Raw genomic sequence first — 17,979 nt, 5'->3', positions numbered from 1 at the left:
CATCGGGGCCAGCACGGGAAGGGGCCCGGGGTTCCATGGGCTGTAATTTTGGGTCAGCACCGGGAGGGGGCCCAGGGGTCCGTGACTGCAGCACCCCATAAATCTACTGGGTCTGGGCGGTGCTTTGAGCACAGATGGCACCTTGGGGGGCTGAGCTCGCGGGATGGGAAGCAGCCTGGCTGAAGCACTAGGTTAATACTTAGCGGTGGGTTCGAGGTGGTGCGCTCTGAACATCAGAGCTGGATGTTAGGAGCCGTATGAACGCTTGGCGATATCAAGACCCTCCTCCGGGACCGGCGTCCCACCCCGCACGGCTTCTCCCATTACCGCCCACCTCAATCCCTTTTCGCTCGGCTCCGCGTTGCCCCATCCCGCACTCCCCCGCATCTCCCGGCTGAAGCTCTGCCCACTCCGCCCGCTCCTTCCCCCCGGGGGCCGAGCCGAGCCGGGCCGGGCCAACCCCCGGGGCGGGCGGAGGCTGCGGGGGAGGAAATCCAAGCGCCGCTTTTCTCAGCCCGGCCCCTCCGTGGAGTCGTTTTGCTCCACCGCTGCTCCCTCCGGCAGCTTCTCTCCCATCCCGGGGGCGGTGGCGGTGCTGATCTCCGGTTATCCCGGGATCCCGGTCCCCCCGGGCCGGCCCGGGGATGCGGTGGCTGTGCCGATGGTGAGCCGCCGGCACCATGCCGCCCCGCCCGCCCCCGACATGTTCGAGGGCTGCCGGCGGGCGCGGAGCCTGTGGGGCGGCGTGAGGTTGGAGGTGGCCGGGGAGAACAGCCCCGTAGTGCTGCACAGCTTCACCCAGCTCGACCCCGACCTGCCGCCGCTGGAGGTGAGGATGAGGGGGGTGGTGGGGGGATTTGGGGGAGTGGGGGTCGTGCTGTGATGAGTTTTGGGTTGGGGCTCAGCCCGCTGCAGGAGGATCGCGGTGCTCGCCCTCTGGCAGCTCCCGGCGTTAAGTATGGGGACAGCTGTGGGACAACGCGGCGTTGTTTCGTTTCATTTGTTAAATAAGCGAGTGGCCCTGCTTGGTGTTTTTGCTCTGAGCGGCGGGCAGGCTGCCAGACAGGGCTCTGTAAACGGCTGCCCTTCTTCTAAACAGCAGGGGAAGGGGGCAGACCTCAAAATAAGTTTTTTTTTTTAGCGTCTTCTTAAAAATCTTATTAATATCTCAGCTGCTGCAGGCAGGGAACGGCTCTGATCTGTCCTTAAGGACTTCGGGCTTGTCCAAACCACAGAAGTGTCCTCTGGGAAGGTTATGGGCTTTGCTGGAGGATGCAAAATGTTGGTGTTGCTTTGGGTTCGACCCCGCGCGGCTCAGCGCTGGGCGCCTGGAGCTCAGCCCGAGCGGTTTGTTGCACGGAGGTGGAGGCTGAGGCACCCAAAATAACGTGAGTCAGAGCTCTGGCTTTTTTCTTCGGAATGGGCGATCGTCTTCTGCGTGCCAGGAATGTCATTGATTCGGAGCGAGCGGTGCTGGGAGGGAGGTTTGGGCATTCCCAGCAGCACGGAGCCCTGCAGGCCGGAGGAACAGGGGTTAACATCGGCGAGGTCAGGGGCTGGGCTGGGTGCAGAGCCAGCTGCAGATGTGCTTCGTGGCTCTGGATGCTGGTGAGGGGGGTGGGGGAGAATAAGGGACGCCCCGCAGAACCTCTGAGTTCCGTGCAGATATCCGGCACCGCTTCAGCACGGCGATTCCATTCCTACCCCGTAACCCACAGTGGAAATTCCTGCTCAGGCTGTACGGGATCAGTGCTGGCTCCAGCCCTATCGCTTCACCTCTGGCCTGGCAGCAGGGATTTGTCAGCTCATGAAAACCCTCTCCAGCTTGCTCTCTCAACCACCCCCCCCCCCCCTTCCCCTCCTACTCCCCCCTCTCTTCTCCCCCTTGCTTCTCTCTCCTGGGGGTGGGTGTGCTGACATTGTTCGCAGCACATCATCTGGTTCATGTTATGTCTGGCAGGAAGTCCAGCCCCTGCGGCCTGCTGCGCTCCGGGAGGCTGCATGGGGCCACGGTGCTGGCAGGGATGCAGGAGGAGCGGGGAGGAGGCAGAGCGGGGGCTCCTGTGCTTCTGCCCTTGGGGTCAGCCACCCCATGCACCCCAAAGGAGGCAACCCTGGTGCTGCAAAACAATGTTATGAAGCTGAGGAGCAGCATTGCACGGCCCCAACTGGTGCTGGGTCAGCCTCTGAACCTGTGCCCAGAATCATGGAAATCATTGAGGTTGGAAAAGATCTCTTAAGATCATCAAGTCCAACCATCAAACCATCCCCCACCATCCGTGTCTACTGGCTGTGTCCTGGAGATGTCTGTTCTGGGCCATGATGTGGCTGTGTTAGGGCAGAGCAGCCCCAAAAAGCACATCCTGGAGTGGGATACATTGCTCACAGAGCCACGTGCAGCAGGATTGGCTTGCTGTCACTGCAGCACGCAGCTGGGGAAAGGCACGCTGAAAGGAGACAAAAATTAAATAGAGTTGCTGTGGCAAATGTGCTGGCAGCAGCCTGGCTATAAGGCTCGGGTGAGGTTACTCTGCAAGATGGATCTGGGGAGAAGAAAGTGGGTTATTCAGATCCTCCCCATCCTGTATTGCTTGGAGATCTGAGGGCTCTTGAACTGGTTTTAACCGTGGGGAATGGCAGGTTTAATCCAACGATCTCCAGTGCTGCTTCACATGCCTTTTACTTGGACTTTCCTGCTTCCAGTCCAGCCCAAATCAATGCTGTGAGTTCAGGGGTCCTCCTGCTCCATGCTGCACACACAGCTGCAGATGGATGACCCAGACTGGGGCTGGCACTGCCCGACCTCCCTGTGAGTGGTGAGGGCTGATGCCTATTGAAAACTCTTGGATTGTTGCTATTTTGGCTCTGTTTGTTTTCTGAACAATTGGGAGATTTCTCAGTTGCTAAACACATCTTCGAAAACTTGAATTGCTCAGCCCAGATGCCTCGGAGGTCAGTGCTGGTGCTTTACAGCTGGGAAGGAGGGGTGAAGATCTCACTTAAAAGCCATTTTCTTTCCACTTCCAATGGAAGAGGATCCTTTTCTCATAGCCCATTCCCCTCCCCGAGGCACCACCCGATATCCCCTGTGCAATCTGCAGGATGGACATCATCTGTCGGTGCTTCTGGAGAGGGACCTGCTTGTGGCTCCCGGCCAGAAGGGTTGGGTGAGCTGGGAGCTGGCTGAGATGGGAGTGCAGGAAGGGAGTGAGGAGGTGGGAGGAGTTTCTGATGATTGTTTGATATCGCTAAGAGAAGCTGGAGAGAGCTTCACCATGTGTTTGGATAAGGGTTGTGTTGCATACCCTGTTTCCATAGGGCAGGAAACCCTCTGGGACTGGGATCTCAACGAGGTCTTAGCAGTTTTGAAATCCCAGATTAGCAGCCCTGGTAACTGAAATCTTGTTTAGCCCTCCCTGGCCCTACAGTCTCCACTTGTGCTGCTCCAGGGCCCCACGATCCTACTATGGCTCTGCTACGGCCATTTGTTTTCCAGCTATGGACAAGGGGTTCCCAGGCAGAGCAACTAAATGTGAACTTGGAGGATTCCTGGGCTTCCTTGTGCTCAGATATAGGTGTGGAATGAGCTCAGATTCTGCAGGAAAAGAGCAAAATGACTGCAGAGCTGTGGGGTTGTACTGCTTGTCCAGCCCTTGTGTTTCAGTGCTGGGGGCACAGCAGCAACCACCCCACAGAGCAGGACCAGAATGAGTTGGTCTGGCCATAGGATGGGCTCCATCACCCTTCTGCCTCTAATTGCCAGCCATCACATCCCCCCCAGGGGTGTGTAATTGAAGGAGCACAGAGCTTATTTAGGTCACTCCAGACCACATGTAAGGGTTGGGCATCCCCTGCTTGTGCTTTTCTCCAGTGCTGTTATCTCCAGAGCTGCCTGAGTGGCAATTTTTCAAGTCATGTTCCCTTTATTTGAATGCATACTTGCAGCCAGGCTGTTTCAGTTCTCAAATATTTCTCTATCTCCCACAGACCAGCAAAAAGGGGGAGGGAATGCCATTTCCAAGGAGCAGAACTTGGACTCTGAACTGGCTACAGCGGGGTCCATGCACTGATTTATTTATCCTCTACTGTTACTGTGCAGTGCTGAGTTAATCCCTGTGGCAGCATCCTTGTCCTATCTCAAATAGGGCTCCTGGAATTGCTGGAGTTTGTCTTGTTCCTGTCCCAGCACAGGGACTGACCCACTCATCATATCAGCCTCAATGCTTTGCAGTATTGTTGTGTTTGGACTTTGCTCATGGGCTGTTAAGAGAGGGAAGCCTGGAGCCCTGGGAGCAATGAGGCTGCTCCCTGGGGATTGGCTCTAGGGGGGGAAATGAGGGACAGGAGTGTGGATGGGGCAGAGGGGGGTTGGGGTTGGCATTGGGGTTGGGGTCAGTGCTGCTCTCCTTTGAGGCAATAACGGGCATGGTGGTGATGGGTTGATGACTGGACTAGATGATCTTAGTGGTCCTTTCCAACCTTAACGATACTGTGATGAAGCAGTGACTGCAGCACAAAAATTACTGCGCCTCCTATGGGGTTTGGTTTGTTTGCTTGCTGCTTATGGCGTTGTGCAAACAATCCCTTACAGCTGATAGCTACGTTCATTGGTATGGATTCATACAGCACAGCACTTCTGTTATCTGATAACCAGAGTGCTTGGTGTGTCTTGTGGTCAGTAGTGAGTTTGCTCCTGTTATGCCACTGGGATGTGGATGGGTCCTGTGGATGGCAGAGGTGGGATGGAGGTGGCTGAGGTGTTTCCCAGGGCTGGTGGTGAAGGAAAGGAGTTGTTTTGGCTCACAGATGGTGCAGACTGGGGAGGAAAGTCATCGGAATCTGGAATGCTGAGGCCTTATTTTTAGCGTGGCTTTTCTTTCTGCTAACCGCGCTTTAACAACGAGCAGCTGAGCTGAGTGCCTGCGTGCAGACCTGGCTTTAAAGGGTTTGCTACCCATCTTACCAGAGCTGCTTTTCATGTAAGGAACAAAACCACGATGCATTTCCCTGCTCTTTGCAGCGGTCGTGTCTCCATGGTGACCCGAAAGCTGAGAGCCCGTGCCCGCCTCGCCTCTGAAGTCGATGTTTTGGTTTGTGAAGTGATGTGGGTTTGACTGGGGCTGTTTTGGAGTCAGAGCTCAGCTCAGGAAGCCACGCTGGGGAGAGCACAGCATGGGGCTGCCAGGGGCAGCACTTCTCTGCGGGGAGCTCTGGGGATGCTGCACGTGGTCGGTTTGGATCCCAAACTTCACCTTCCAGTCTGGGCCAAAAAAAAAATAAATAGGGTTTCGGTGAAAGATGTTGCATAAAAAGCTCTGTGGGTGGCTGTGTGCACTGGGGTTCTGCTGAGGGACGTGTGTGGCTCTGTTATGGGGGACTCAGGGCCAATGCTCTGATGGTCTGGATGACACAGGTTGCTACATCCCATCCCAACTGCAGCAGTGGGAGCTGGCAGCAGGACAGCCTGTGCTCCTGCAGCTCTGCTGTGACTCAGAGCATCGCCCCACTGCCTGGGGTGTTCTTTGGGGGGTGTCCCACATCCCACACACCCCCTCCCTCCCCATCCTGCTCATTCTCCTGCAAAGCTTGGCTCTATAGGGGTGGGAGTGTTTGGGGGTTGATCCCTCTTAGGTTAGGCCATGGTAGGAGTTTTATATGGAAGGAGCTGGTGTACCCCTACTGTCCCACGTCAGATTTGTATTTTCACTTTGAAGGGGAGGGCTGCATGAAGCTGCCTGCGCTCCACCTCCAGATTTTGGGGAACTCTGACAGCAGGGTTTGCTGCAGGTCGCTGTGGCTGCTGCTCAGACAGGGGCAGCTGCAGGAATGGGGTTGAGGCTCTGCTGGGGGGGCAGAATTGGGGCTGCGGGGGTTCACCCATCCTGGGATGAGAGATCTTCATCCACCCCTTCCTCCCTTGGGATGCACACGCCCATTTCTCAGGGCAGGGCTCCAGAGTACAAGTTCAGGCACTTGACAGCAGCTTGATTTTTGTTTTTTTTCTTCTCCAGTTGTTTTCTCTCCAAAGGTGCCAATTAAAATTAAACCCTCAGTGGCTTCAGCTGTGGAAATAAAACCATGTAGTTGACTTTGCATCCTGACTGCAGGCCCCCCAGGTGCCGGCATGTTGACTCCTGCCTCTATACCTGCTTATGTAGCACCTCCTTCTCATTGACACTTAGTTAAGTAATGCTGTGAAGCTGAGAGTTCCTTGATTACAAGGCAAAAGTGTTGTTCTTCCCCCTTCCATCTTCCTACAAAGCAGCAAAGCTGCCGCAGGGAACCGTGCAGAGGGAAAATGTGCAAAAGGAAAAGTTGCAGAGGGGGAAAACGCACGAAGGGAAAACGTGCAAAGTGAAAACATCCCCTGTTCAGCTCCCCCCCGAGCTCAGGGGAACCATGGCTGGGCATCCATGGGTCGGAGGGAGGCTGGGAGCAGTCGGGGTCAGCCTGCGGCTGCGCAGCAAATGGAGGCTGCGACGTCACACTGCAGGGTGGGAGCTGGGGGCACGGCCAGAAAACAAAGCACTGCTTTTATGCCTTTTGCCGGCAGCCCCTCGCCCTGCCTCCCTGCCCTGGATTGTTCATGCATTTTCTCTGCTTCAGCTGTTTACTGGGTCAGCCCGCCGTGGACACGCACGCACAGTGGTAGCATTGAGTTGGGTTGGGAGAGAAGCCCAATGTTGTGCCCTTTGCAGGCTGTGGGGGGCATTGGGAACCCAGTGGCATCTTCCTCCTCTTCCTCCTTTGGGATTTTGGGCATGGGGTGATGTGGGCTCATTGGCTGCGCTCATGTTTCAGTCTCTAGATAGGGCTGTGGTTCTTGGACAGCCTCCAGATTGTCCATCCCGATCTGCACGCCTTAGAAATGATGGAACTGCAGAGCTCTGTTTTTCTTCTTGCAAGCTGCAGCCATTGAGTTGGTGCACAGCTATGTGGGAGTTAGCCGGCCTGCTTGGGAATGGCAAACCCCAGCCATCTCCCCCAGGTGTGTGCTGCCTCCATGTGGGTCACCCATGTGGTGGGGATGAGGGGAGGTTTGGCAGCAGAACCTGATTTTGGAGCAGCTGATGTTGCTTAAAATTACATTTTTGGCTGTCTAGACAGGCACACAGCCTGCAAACCGAGAGCGGGAGGATATGTATTTGTGTCTTTGTGTCTCTGGGAATGCAAAGACTTGGGGTAGGTGAACTGTCTGGTTTGTAAGTGTTGATATAGACCAGAGACAGGCATTGTGTTGGAACTGAGACCACTAAGAGATCTGTGCCCTGTGCTGGTCCTGTAATCAGAAACACATGGGATAACATAACTCAGAATTCAGTGAGGCACATCCCAAGTGAGGTCAGTGTGCTCTGCATGCCGACCGTTTGCTAACGCCTTTGGGATGCAGGTGGTGCAAAAAGGGGCACGTTTCAGCATCAGGATCAGCAGGGTGGTATGAAATCCTGTAGGTTTGGGCCTACCTGGGGCACACGCCTGTTTTTCTTTGCATTCAAACAAGGCATTGCAGGGCTCTCACACTGCGTGGGACTTAAAAATGCATTTCACTTTTTGACCTTGTTCCTTCCAAATTCCTCTGTTCCCTTTTAGTGAAACACAGACCTTTGTTCCCAGCTTGCTGCGAGCCACTCGAGCTGTGCTTACTCTTACAGAGTGCTACGCATTAATATTTTATCCACCAGTCACACAGTGCTGGTTTCACTTCCAGCAATTACCCCGCGGGCTCCAGGCGCCTTCACAGCCATTGCTCTCCCAGCACAGCCCCAGCTGTGTCCCTTGGATGCAGCCCCAGCCACGTGGGTGTTGGTGCTGAGCTGGGATGCTGCAGAAGCGCACGCCGGAGTGCTTACGAACTCACAGCAAAGCAAAGTGGAGCAAGAGCTGGAAGTGCTGCGTCGGCTGGATGCTTTTTCCATGGATGTAGAGAGGAAGCAAAACCTGCTGCAGTCAGTTTGCTGCTGTGCTTCGGCACGTCCCTGTGTAGGAAGCGTGGGGTTACGCAGTCACCAAGGGTGGCAGATGGAGCTGTTGTCCCAAGGGCTGATCCCATTGAGGTTGCTGGGGATGGAGTGGGCATGCAGCATTTTTACCCAGCTTTTGACTCTTGATTTCCAGACCATAAAAAGAGCAAAGTTCCAACATGTGGGAAGGCTTGTAGTTTTCTTTAAAAGCAAAACAAATGCAAACGGAGGAGGAATTCTGCATATCTGCTCTGTCTCGTTTCTGGACTTGAGTGCTGAGCTCCTAATCCTCTCTCCAGCCACTGACTCACTGCGTACGAGTCACAAGATGCCTTTGTACCAGATCCTCTTTTCTCTTCTTCCTAAACCAGGCAGGCGGAGGCAGCTGCCTTTGAGCATTCTCTGCAGCCACGCTGGGTTATTGACACCAGCACGGCGAGTGGGATTAGATATGGCACTTGGGGATGGGTTGGGGTTGGACTCGGTAATCTTAGTGGTCTTTTCCAATCTTAATGATTCTGTGATTCTGTTCCGTGTGATCTGCTACCTGGCTTGGGCAGACCCCAATGGAAGAGGGGGTCGAACCCTCCTGGAAGGCAAATTGGGGTGGCTGGGGATGCCCTCCTTCTGCCCACCCAGCTGCTTTGGGATGCACAGCTGCTCCCCGTTGCAGCTTCTCCTGCTTCAGCTCGTGGAGCTGAGCGTGTCAGGGAGCCTGGGCTGCAGAGCCAAGCAGCTGATGGGTGAGAACAGCCCCCCAGCTGTCGCTGCTGTCCGGGTGTCCTGGCAAAAACAGCCCCTTTTCACAGTCGGCTGAAGCTTCGCTTCTGGCCCTTTTTCTGTTCTTTTCCTGTTTCCCCCTTTGTTGTTATTTTATGTTGGAACCGTTCCTGGTCTGAAGTGGCTCGGAGCAGGCAGGAAGGAAGGCGGAGAACGTCAAAAAGTCAAAGAAGAAAACACATCCATCTGTCTGCCCATCACCCCAGTGCTGCAGCACTGTGTGGGGTCAGGAGCAATGCAACACAGCACAAGAGGAAAGGACACAGCCTGAGATCGACCTGCCGAGGTCTGAAGGAAAGCCTTGGTACCAGCATAGCACAGTGATGGTGTTGGCAGCTGTGGATACTGCAGCACTAGGCACCTTTCTCCAAATCACAGCATCACCCACCAGCTCTGCGGGCTTCCTAAGCGCAGCCAGGGAAAGGAAGTGGCTGAGGAGCAGATGGGATGATCCCAACCTGCCATGGTGGGGGCAACATCTGCCGAGGTTTTGCACTGGAAGTTCCCATGAGGAAGGGTGTTGTGCTGCATGCATTTTGTGTGGGCAGGTTGGGTGGGGGGGGGGAGGCACTTCTGCTTTTGTGGTCTTTCTCTGTGGTTCACGGAACTGAAGTTGTTTTCCTTTCACTAGATGGGGGTGGCTTTTTGTTTCCAGTTTCCTTTACATAACGCTGTCCGTTTTGGTTTACATAAGAGGCCCCAAAGTTACTGCTGTGCATTGCGTGGGGTCAGGATCTGTTCCTGGGGGTGAAATGAAAGTTAACTCAGAGCTGTTGGAAACCACGAGGGTATGTCCTTGGTTTCTTTTCTGAAAGAGCCAATTTCCCGTTGCTGGTGGAAGGTGCTATTACAAGAAGGGACTGGAAGCTGCAAAACCCAACCTCCAGTATCTTTTTGGCTTTCATCTGGCTTTCGAACCTGTGCAAATGCAGAGCTTCCATGGGAAACTTCAGCTCAAGCAATTCCCTGCAGGGTCAGGGGTGTGCTATGGACAGGTCCGTGCTGCACTGTGCCCACCTATAGAACTCCAGTTCTGTGTTGCAGAGCCGAAAGGGAGCCGAGCAAAGCAGCCATCCTGAGCTTTCAACCAGCTGTTGCTGAGGGAGCATCAGTTAAAGCGCTTTAAGCAGTTTTGTCTCTTCCACGTGTGCTGAAATTAATACCTTTTTCCACTAACAGTTCGTTATTTTGTGTCTTTGGAAGCCAGCATGCTAACCCAGGGCCACGTGGGAGCGGAGCTCTTAAGACCTGGTAATTGTGGGGTAATGGCGTGCGATGCACAGGAACGTTGTCATGCTCACACTTAATCCTGCAGCGCGCTCCTATCTTACCAAAACCACCTCCGTGACTCATCTCCAAGGCTTTCCAAAACATAGTTTCCTAGCCAGTATTTTCTTTGCTGTTCAGGTTTGGCGTTTCCCCGCATTGTGCCGATGCAGTCAGGCTCCTGCTGCTCCATGCCTTGTTCCTTGCACCGCAGCCCTTCCTCCAGGCTCTCAAACCTTGCCTGAATCCTCTTGCTCGTTATTAAAGCCCCGTGTGCAGACGTGGGCTCAGCGCCGTGCTGTGTACCAGAACACGCGCTCGAGAGCAGAAGAGTTTATTGCACGGAGCAGGAATTCCTCCCCGCTGTAGTCAGCAAGGCTTTGAACCGAGGGCCAGAGCTCAGCATTGCTCACACAGCCCAGGGCAAAATGCAGCTCCGAGGAGCTGGAAAAGCAGGCGGGCCATCTGGTGCGGCCGCCAGTTCGTATTTCAGGGGGTGAACTCCCACAGCGTTCACTTATGGCTTTTGCAAAAGTCTCTGGTTCCGTGCAGAACTGCGTGCCTGATTTCCACCTCCCCCCCCCCAGGTTAAACAAGAGTGGGGTTTTCTTGTGCTGCCTCCATTGGAATGGCTGGAGGTTCAGGACTGCTGAGCTGCAGACATGGTGGCCAAGCGATCGTTTTTGCTGCGTTCCCATTTTTTTGTGCTTTGGATCTCGTTTTACGCTGTGCTGAGCCCCTGCTGTATGACTGCAGTGGAAGGCACAAATATCATAACCATCAGTGGAAGTGGAAAGGGCTGTTCGCCCATCTCTCTGCTGTGTGCTATAGGTGGAACTGCTGATGAAGGAGGGTTTGCTTTGGTGCCCAGAGGCCATGTCCAACAAAGCAGAGATGCACGCTCGGTGTGGATGCTGAGGTGTGCTGCACAGCCTGGGCCCTGCTGCTGCTTTTTGCTTCGTTGGTTTTTAACGAACACGTGCAGAATGCACAATCAGCATCTTGGAGAAAGAGTGGTAGGAAAGAGGAAGCTCACGCAGAATATAAATAACCAAATTGTAGAATGTAGCAGTGTAGCAGCTCGCCCGGCTCTTGGCGTGAGCCAAACTGGAGACCGCTGGGAGCCGCGTGCTGTGCGTGTGGTTTGCAAAAGGGGAACTTTGGGGGATATCACACGAGTCAGCAAACAAAAAATGAATGAATCTGACAGTCTTGGATGTAGGAAGGAAATGAAATTTGCCTCTACGCACATCAAAATTGGGTGCGCTTTCTGCACGTGATGTGAAATACAAGAGTGGAAGCCCTCGCAGTTGTGGCAATATTTTCCACTGTAGTTGCACAGCAGCTGCCAATGATTCATGCATTGATCTTGGGACATTTTGTCCTCTCACATGATTTGATTTCTTAACTAATTTAACTGCACCTCTGACGAGCATCTGTTTTTTCTAGATTCTTTGTGTCCAGGCTTTCCAATGGCCTGGCCAAACCTCTGCTCAGGTTTTGTTTGGAGCTTTCTGCTCAGCATCTCCTGATGTGTGCAGCACCTCCTGGACCCACGGTCCTCACATCCGTGGGCAGAGGACTGGGAGGAGGATGTTTTGCAAGGAGCTGGGGTGTTCCTGGGGTGCATGCTGAATCACAGTGCTCAGCTTCAGCCATGGTGTGGCTTCATGGGAAGGACATGGGAGGGATGTGTCTTAGTGGGCATGGTGGTGATGGTTGGACTGGATGATCTTCACCATCTTTTCCTTGCACTGTGATTCTGTGAAGCACTGGGGCAGCCATTGGGAGCAGTGTGGGATGGGGCACCCACTGGCAGCTTTAATCCTCAGCAAGCTCTGAGCAGTTGCCATTTCTCAGGGGTTTTTCATGCTCTGCAGAGTGCAGGGAAAGCTGCAGGCTGGCATTGGCTGTGGGTTGGCAGCATGCTGCACCCAGTGCGTGGCTGCCTTCCCCTGCTAACCCCCTTACTGCTTCCAGGACTTCTTCCCATCTGCTGGGCAGTGGGTTTTTAACCACATGCTATGTCCCAAATGCTGTGGGTGCTGGGGGGAGGGGGAAATCCCTGCAGTATGCAGAGGGATCTGCAGAAATCCTCTTAGAAGAGCTGCTGACTCAGCAGAGTGTGGTGGGAGAGGGCCAAACTGAATCTGAGGTGGTTTTTGCATCCCCAGAACAGAAACATAAGCCTCGTGGCTGGGTTTGGCAATGGCCCTGGGTAAAACCACCTGTTCATTTGTCCCCAAGGGCACCCCGCTGCTGCTCCCTGAAGTTTTTCCCCCAGTTCAGGCTGCCCAGAGAATTTGAGGACACCCCATCCCTGGAGATGTTCAAGGCCAGGTTGGGTGGGGACCTCAGCAGCCTGATGTGGTGCCTGATTTAGTGGTTGGCAACCCTGCCTGAGCCATGGGGGTTGGAACTAGATGATCTTTTAGGGCCCTTCCAACCCAACCCATTCTACTCTATGATTCAAGCTTCCCCCTTGACTTTCTGCCCAGCATGCTTAGCCAATACTGCCCAAAGCTCATGGGCAGCTTCATTCCCCAGTTGTTATTTATTATGAGGCTTTGAGTGCTTGAGATGCTCAGCTGAAGCTGGGGCAGATTACTCAGATTATGGTCAGAGCCAGCAGCAATGTCACCTTATGTCCCATAAAGGCGCAGAGAGGAGGATAACTGGGGTGTGGGTGTGCAGAGTCTTGGCTCTGCTTGGGTGTAGGTGGGTACTGGGTTCAGCTGCCCCAGGAGGCTGGTTCTGCCTGCTCTGTGCTTCTGAATGGATGAACAAATTGCCTTCAGGATACCCCATCCAGGTTTGGGAGAGCATCTGTGCCACCTGTTACCCTCCTTATCTCATGATGTATCTTGTTGTCCCATGCAGAGCTCCACACAGGAGATTGGAGAAGAGCTGGAGGATGGTGTAATCTACAGCATATCACTGCGCAAAGTGCAGCTCCATCACACAGCCAACAAGGGGCAGCGGTGGCTGGGGGTAAGCGGGGTTTTTCTGCCCAACAGGGTGAGCTGATGTCAGGACTCAGCAGAGTCTTTACTGGCCTACATCCTGCCCTCTTTGTGTGTCCCAATGTGCTCATGTCCTGGGAGCTCCTTCCAAGCATAGTCTGAAAATCATGTATTTATCTGGGCCACCCTAAGGCCTTTTCTGGACTTGCCAGATGCTCAAGTCTTCTCAGTTGGTTCGCTGGCCACTTGGTGCCCAAGACAACCTTCCCTCTCCCCAGCCCCATCACATGAGGTCCCATCACTGCAGGAAGTTCCATGTATCCATCTTCATCCAGCCTGCTGACTTCTGCTCCTGTCCCAGCAGTTTGAGAATGAGTCGGCCTTAAACCTCTATGAGACGTGTAAGGTGCGGACGATAAAAGCTGGGACCTTGGAGAAGCTGGTGGAGTACCTGGTTTCGGCCTTCAAGGGCAATGATTCCACCTATGTCACCATTTTCCTGTGCACTTACCGAGCCTTCGCCACCACCAAGCAAGTGCTGGATCTGCTGCTCAACAGGTGAGGTGGCCGTGCCCCAAAACACAGATAGAAGTGGCTGATGTCTGAGCATCCTCAGCCAGGACAGCTCCAGCATCTTATGCCATGTCTTGGAGGTCTGATGGGCTTCTTCCAACCCCCTCAGGTATGGCAAACTGCACGTGCAGACAAACGGGGACCACGCCAGGCACGTTGTGGATGAGAGGATGGAGCTGAAGAAGTAAGTCTGACCATGCTGGGGGTGATTGCTCTCCAGTTCTCACATGAAGGCATGTGCTGTCCCATGTGTTTCTCATGACACCATCCAGTTCTCCCCTCTGTTCCCTTCCCCACAGCACCATCTCCTCCATCCTGGGTGCTTGGCTGGACCAATATTCAGAAGACTTTCGCAAACCCCCGGACTTTGCCTGCCTCAAGCAGCTCATCTCCTACGTGCGTCACAACATCCCTGGTTCGGATCTGGAACGCCGAGCGCGCATCCTGCTGTCCCAGTTCCAGCAGCAGGAACAGAGCGAGGCCGAAGCAGAAGGTGGGGATGGTTCCCTGCTCATGGGGATGTCAGGGTCTGTAGGGAGCTTCAGGTGTCACCACGTGGCTGGATATGGAGGTACACTGGGAAGCTTATCCAGCTGAATTAGAAGTGGGATTTCTAAGCGGATTAGTTAATCTGCCTTTAATCCTCTGCAGACACTTGCAACCAGGTTAAATACGCCTGTTAATTTATCTGAGCCTTATCTTGAGGTGTGAAAGCACAGCAATGGAGATGGGATGTGGTGTGGGATGCAGCGGGGTTCTGTGCTTGTGGCTGCACTGCAGTGCTCAGCTTTGTGCCATTTTCACAGCTGTGGATCATGGTGGCTGCACGTTCCAGCTGGTGGAGGAGAATGGGGTTGGGGATGGGAAGTCAGATTTCCTCTCCTTCTCCCCTGAGATGGTGGCAGAACAATTCACACTAATGGATGCTGTGAGTACTCATTCAGCATTGGGTCAGTGCTGCTGCTCTGGGCAAAAACCACTCCGTTCCCTCATACCCCGCTCCATCTTTTCCCAAAGAGACCCATCCCATCTCTTTATCTTCTAGGAGCTGTTTAAGAAAGTGGTGCCTTACCACTGCTTGGGCTGCATCTGGTCCCAGCGAGACAAGAAAGGCAAAGAACACCTGGCACCCACCATCCGTGCCACGGTCTCGCAGTTCAATAGCGTGGCCAACTGTGTCATCGCCACGTGTCTTGGGGACCGGACCCTGAAGCCACAGCAGAGGGCTAAAGTGGTGGAGCGGTGGATCGAAGTGGCTCGGGTAGGGCAGTGCAGCCCCACTCGCCTTGCCCCCGGGGCTGGGGTTTTGTGGTGCACAAATCCCTTGGTTTTGTTTAACATCGAGCCATGCTGTCCCCTTATCTGCCCCCAGGAATGCCGCATCCTGAAGAACTTCTCCTCGCTCAGAGCCATCCTTTCAGCTCTGCAGTGCAACGCTGTGCACCGGCTGAAGAAGACCTGGGACGAGGTCCTGCGGTGAGCAGCACCTGGGGGTCCTGGGGCTGCTGGGAGGTCTTTGGGGGGTGGCTGTGCTGGAGCTGTGGCCCTTCAGTGTGTAGATGGGAGATGTGTAAATGGGATCATTGCGGCTCTGGCATTGCCCAAAGCCAAGGGATCTGAGGAGAGTGAGGAAACAAAGGCAGTACTGTCTGCTTCTCCTTTCTATCTGAACACCCTGGAATAACCCCAGTCAGCAAGGCCTGCTGCAGCTGTGAGCTTTGCTGGGGTCATTTGGGTGCGCAAGGAAGAGACCCAGTGTGGCACCATTGCTGACTTCCCTGTGTTTCCCCTGAGCAGGGAGAGCTTCCGCACTTTCCATGAGCTCTCAGAGATCTTCTCCGATGAGAACAACCACTCCTTGAGCCGAGAGCTGCTTATTAAGGTATGGGGCACCTATAGTCCTGACAAGGAGCTTGGGCTGGTGCTGGCAGAAAGGTCCCCGTTGTTCCAGCTGCCAGACAGATTGGGCATTCTGCTTCCCCACCCCAAAAGTTGTCATTGCATGAAGGTCTCAGAGCAATTGAATGGGTAGAGACAAGCAATGGGATGTGTTCTGGTGCACCTGATGATGGCCTTTCCCCAGATGCACGTGAACAGCCTGGTGCAAAGTACAGCTCTCCAGAAGCCTCCTGGGTTAAGGTGGGGCAGTGGGGTTCGGGAAAGGCTGAAGCCAGGTGTCCTCACAGCTTTCCAGCTCCAGACTGGGGGCTGAGATCACATGAAATATAAAAAGGAACAAAACAGCCCATTGAAAAGCTGTTTGTACAGAGAGCTGGAAATGGGAGCAGCGTTTCCTATTCATTAAGCCTCTCCTCCCTGTTTAGCCCTGAAAAAGCTCAGCTTAGATTTCCTTCTCTTCCTTTCATTCCCTTTATGAGGAAATTGTGGCAGTAAAAGTGGTGTGAATTTTAGCTCGTGTTTCCCACTCATGCTGATGCTGTCTTTCCCCACCATCCAGGAGGGCACGTCCAAATTTGCCACCTTGGAAATCAACCCAAAGAGGGCCCAGAAGCGGCAACAGCAGCAGCGAGAGATGGTGAGTGGCTGTTCCCATGTCCCCATGTCCCTGCTGGGTGGCTGCCAGCTCTCTGCTGACCTCAGCCATCCCTCACTGTCCCCCAGGGTGTGATGCAGGGCACCATTCCTTATCTCGGCACCTTCCTCACGGACCTGGTGATGCTTGACACTGCTATGAAGGATTTCCTGGACGTATGTACCTCTATCTCTGTCCTCCTCTTTTCCCTCATGCCCAGACATCCCCAGAGCCTGGCATTTCAAAGTGGAGGGTTGATCCCCAGAGCACCTGTTGCTGTCCCTTTGGGCATCTCGTAGCCAACGCTGCACCTATGCATCCCATAGCCAACGTTGTCCCGATGTCCACGTGCGTCCCGTGCGCAGCTTCGGCGGGCTCTGGCAATGGGCCGCTCTCGCAGCGCCCCCTGGCGGACACGGCACGCACTGCAGCGGCAGCAGCCGGGCTGCCGGCGTGGAGCGGAGCGATGCCCCTCTTTATCCCTCTCTGTCCCTCTCTGTCCTTCTCTGTCCCCGCTTCCCACTGACGCCCGGCTCTTTCTTTTGCAGGGAGGGCTGATCAACTTTGAGAAGAGAAGGAAGGTAAGAGTTTGCACAGCTGGGTGGAGGGAGGAGGCTGGTATTGTGCAAGCCCAGGCTCTGCCACTCTCTTTGGGGGAAGATTTTGGTCCTTCCTAGGAGTCTTGGTGCATGGGGCTGGGCTGTTTGCAGAGGGCTGTGGGGCTGCAGACAGAAGGGGTCTGACTGCCTCCATTGGCTGCAGGAGTTTGAAGTCATCGCCCAGATCAAGCTGCTTCAGTCAGCCTGCAACAACTACAGCTTCACTCAGGAGGACCATTTTGTGGACTGGTTCCATAGCCTGGAGCGGCTCAGTGAGGCTGAGAGGTGAATGCAAGCAGGGCTGTGCTGCTGCTCGTGCATTGGGAAGTTGCAGAGAGTGCTGAAACCTTTGTCTCTCCCCCAGCTATGGGCTGTCATGCGAGATTGAGCCACTGTCTGAGTCAGCCAGCAACACGCTGAAGGCGAAGAAGAACACAGGAATCATCAAGCGATGGAGCGAGTGAGTCTGTTTGTCCCAGTGGGATGTGGGTTGGAGACAAGGGTCAGCACCGTCGTGTCCTTCCCTGGACCTGCTCTCTCCTCACCCTCCGCTATCTCCCTGCAGCCGGCAGCCAGCCAGCACTGAGCCCTGTGCCAGCGGCAGTTCCCACTCCAAGTCCTTCGACCAGCTCAAGTGCGGGCAGTACCTGTGCAGTGGGGATGCCACTGACTCAGTCAGCGTCACCTCCGCCGGCTCCAGCAGCTCCGATGTGGAGGAGATCAACATCAGCTTCATCCCTGAGTCCCCAGACTGCCAGGAGAAGAAGGTATGAGGCAGCTTGTGGGGCCCGTGCCTCACATTGGGGCTGGGGAGCTGGGACTGCTTCTGCTTCTGGGGAGCAAGGGAGGTCTCTTTGTGGTGGAGCTGGGCTTGCCTTGGCACAGCAGGGTCTGGCAGCTCTGGCGGCTGTACGTCCCCTGCTGGCACAGGGCAGTGAGATCCCTCTGGCCTCCCTCCCCCAGCACTCGTACACCCCGTCTGTGGCTGATGGAGAAGCTAAACCCACTGTGTCCTCCGCATCCCCTCTCCTCCCTGCCCTCCAGTTCTGGGAATCCACCTCTCTCTCCTCCCTGGACACGTCGGGCATTGGCTCAGGCTCCAGCAGTGCCTCATCCTCCTCCGTCTCCTCCACACCGGTGACAGCATCCCGCACTCACAAGCGCTCCGTCTCCGGCATCTCCAGCTACTCGTCCCTCTCGCTGCCCCTTTACAACCAGCAGGTCGATGACTGCTGTATCATCCGTGTCAGCCTGGCTGTGGACAACGGCAACATGTACAAGAGCATCCTGGTTAGCACCCAGCA

General features: G+C 54.8%; 1 protein-coding gene across 9 annotated transcripts in view; it reads left to right on the top strand.

The window, feature by feature from the left end:
- The window catches only part of RALGDS (ral guanine nucleotide dissociation stimulator), a 39,467-nt gene that overhangs the window by 19,156 nt on the left and 2,332 nt on the right, over nucleotides 1-17,979 (top strand). For 3 of the 9 annotated variants that reach the window (XM_090121646.1, XM_090121644.1, XM_090121648.1), the window contains exons 2-16: nucleotides 12,888-12,998; nucleotides 13,335-13,528; nucleotides 13,653-13,727; nucleotides 13,843-14,036; nucleotides 14,350-14,471; nucleotides 14,589-14,804; nucleotides 14,916-15,019; nucleotides 15,341-15,425; nucleotides 16,002-16,079; nucleotides 16,166-16,252; nucleotides 16,625-16,657; nucleotides 16,839-16,960; nucleotides 17,040-17,135; nucleotides 17,241-17,442; nucleotides 17,639-17,965. In XM_090121646.1, the coding sequence (XP_089977772.1) occupies nucleotides 12,888-12,998; nucleotides 13,335-13,528; nucleotides 13,653-13,727; nucleotides 13,843-14,036; nucleotides 14,350-14,471; nucleotides 14,589-14,804; nucleotides 14,916-15,019; nucleotides 15,341-15,425; nucleotides 16,002-16,079; nucleotides 16,166-16,252; nucleotides 16,625-16,657; nucleotides 16,839-16,960; nucleotides 17,040-17,135; nucleotides 17,241-17,442; nucleotides 17,639-17,965 (2,046 nt within the window). Of the gene's footprint in view, nucleotides 1-509; nucleotides 830-12,887; nucleotides 12,999-13,331; nucleotides 13,529-13,652; nucleotides 13,728-13,842; nucleotides 14,037-14,349; nucleotides 14,472-14,588; nucleotides 14,805-14,915; nucleotides 15,020-15,340; nucleotides 15,426-16,001; nucleotides 16,080-16,165; nucleotides 16,253-16,624; nucleotides 16,658-16,838; nucleotides 16,961-17,039; nucleotides 17,136-17,240; nucleotides 17,443-17,638; nucleotides 17,966-17,979 lie in introns of those variants that run through there. The other 6 variants (XM_090121643.1, XM_031601791.2, XM_090121645.1 and 3 more) reach the window with 5 other exon arrangements.

Source organism: Phasianus colchicus, chromosome 19 (genome assembly GCF_987193195.1).
Source record: "Phasianus colchicus chromosome 19, bPhaCol1.hap1.1, whole genome shotgun sequence".
NCBI lineage: Eukaryota > Metazoa > Chordata > Aves > Galliformes > Phasianidae > Phasianus > Phasianus colchicus.
Note: the sequence above shows the minus strand (reverse complement) of the source record. Positions and strands in the feature narration are given on the sequence as shown.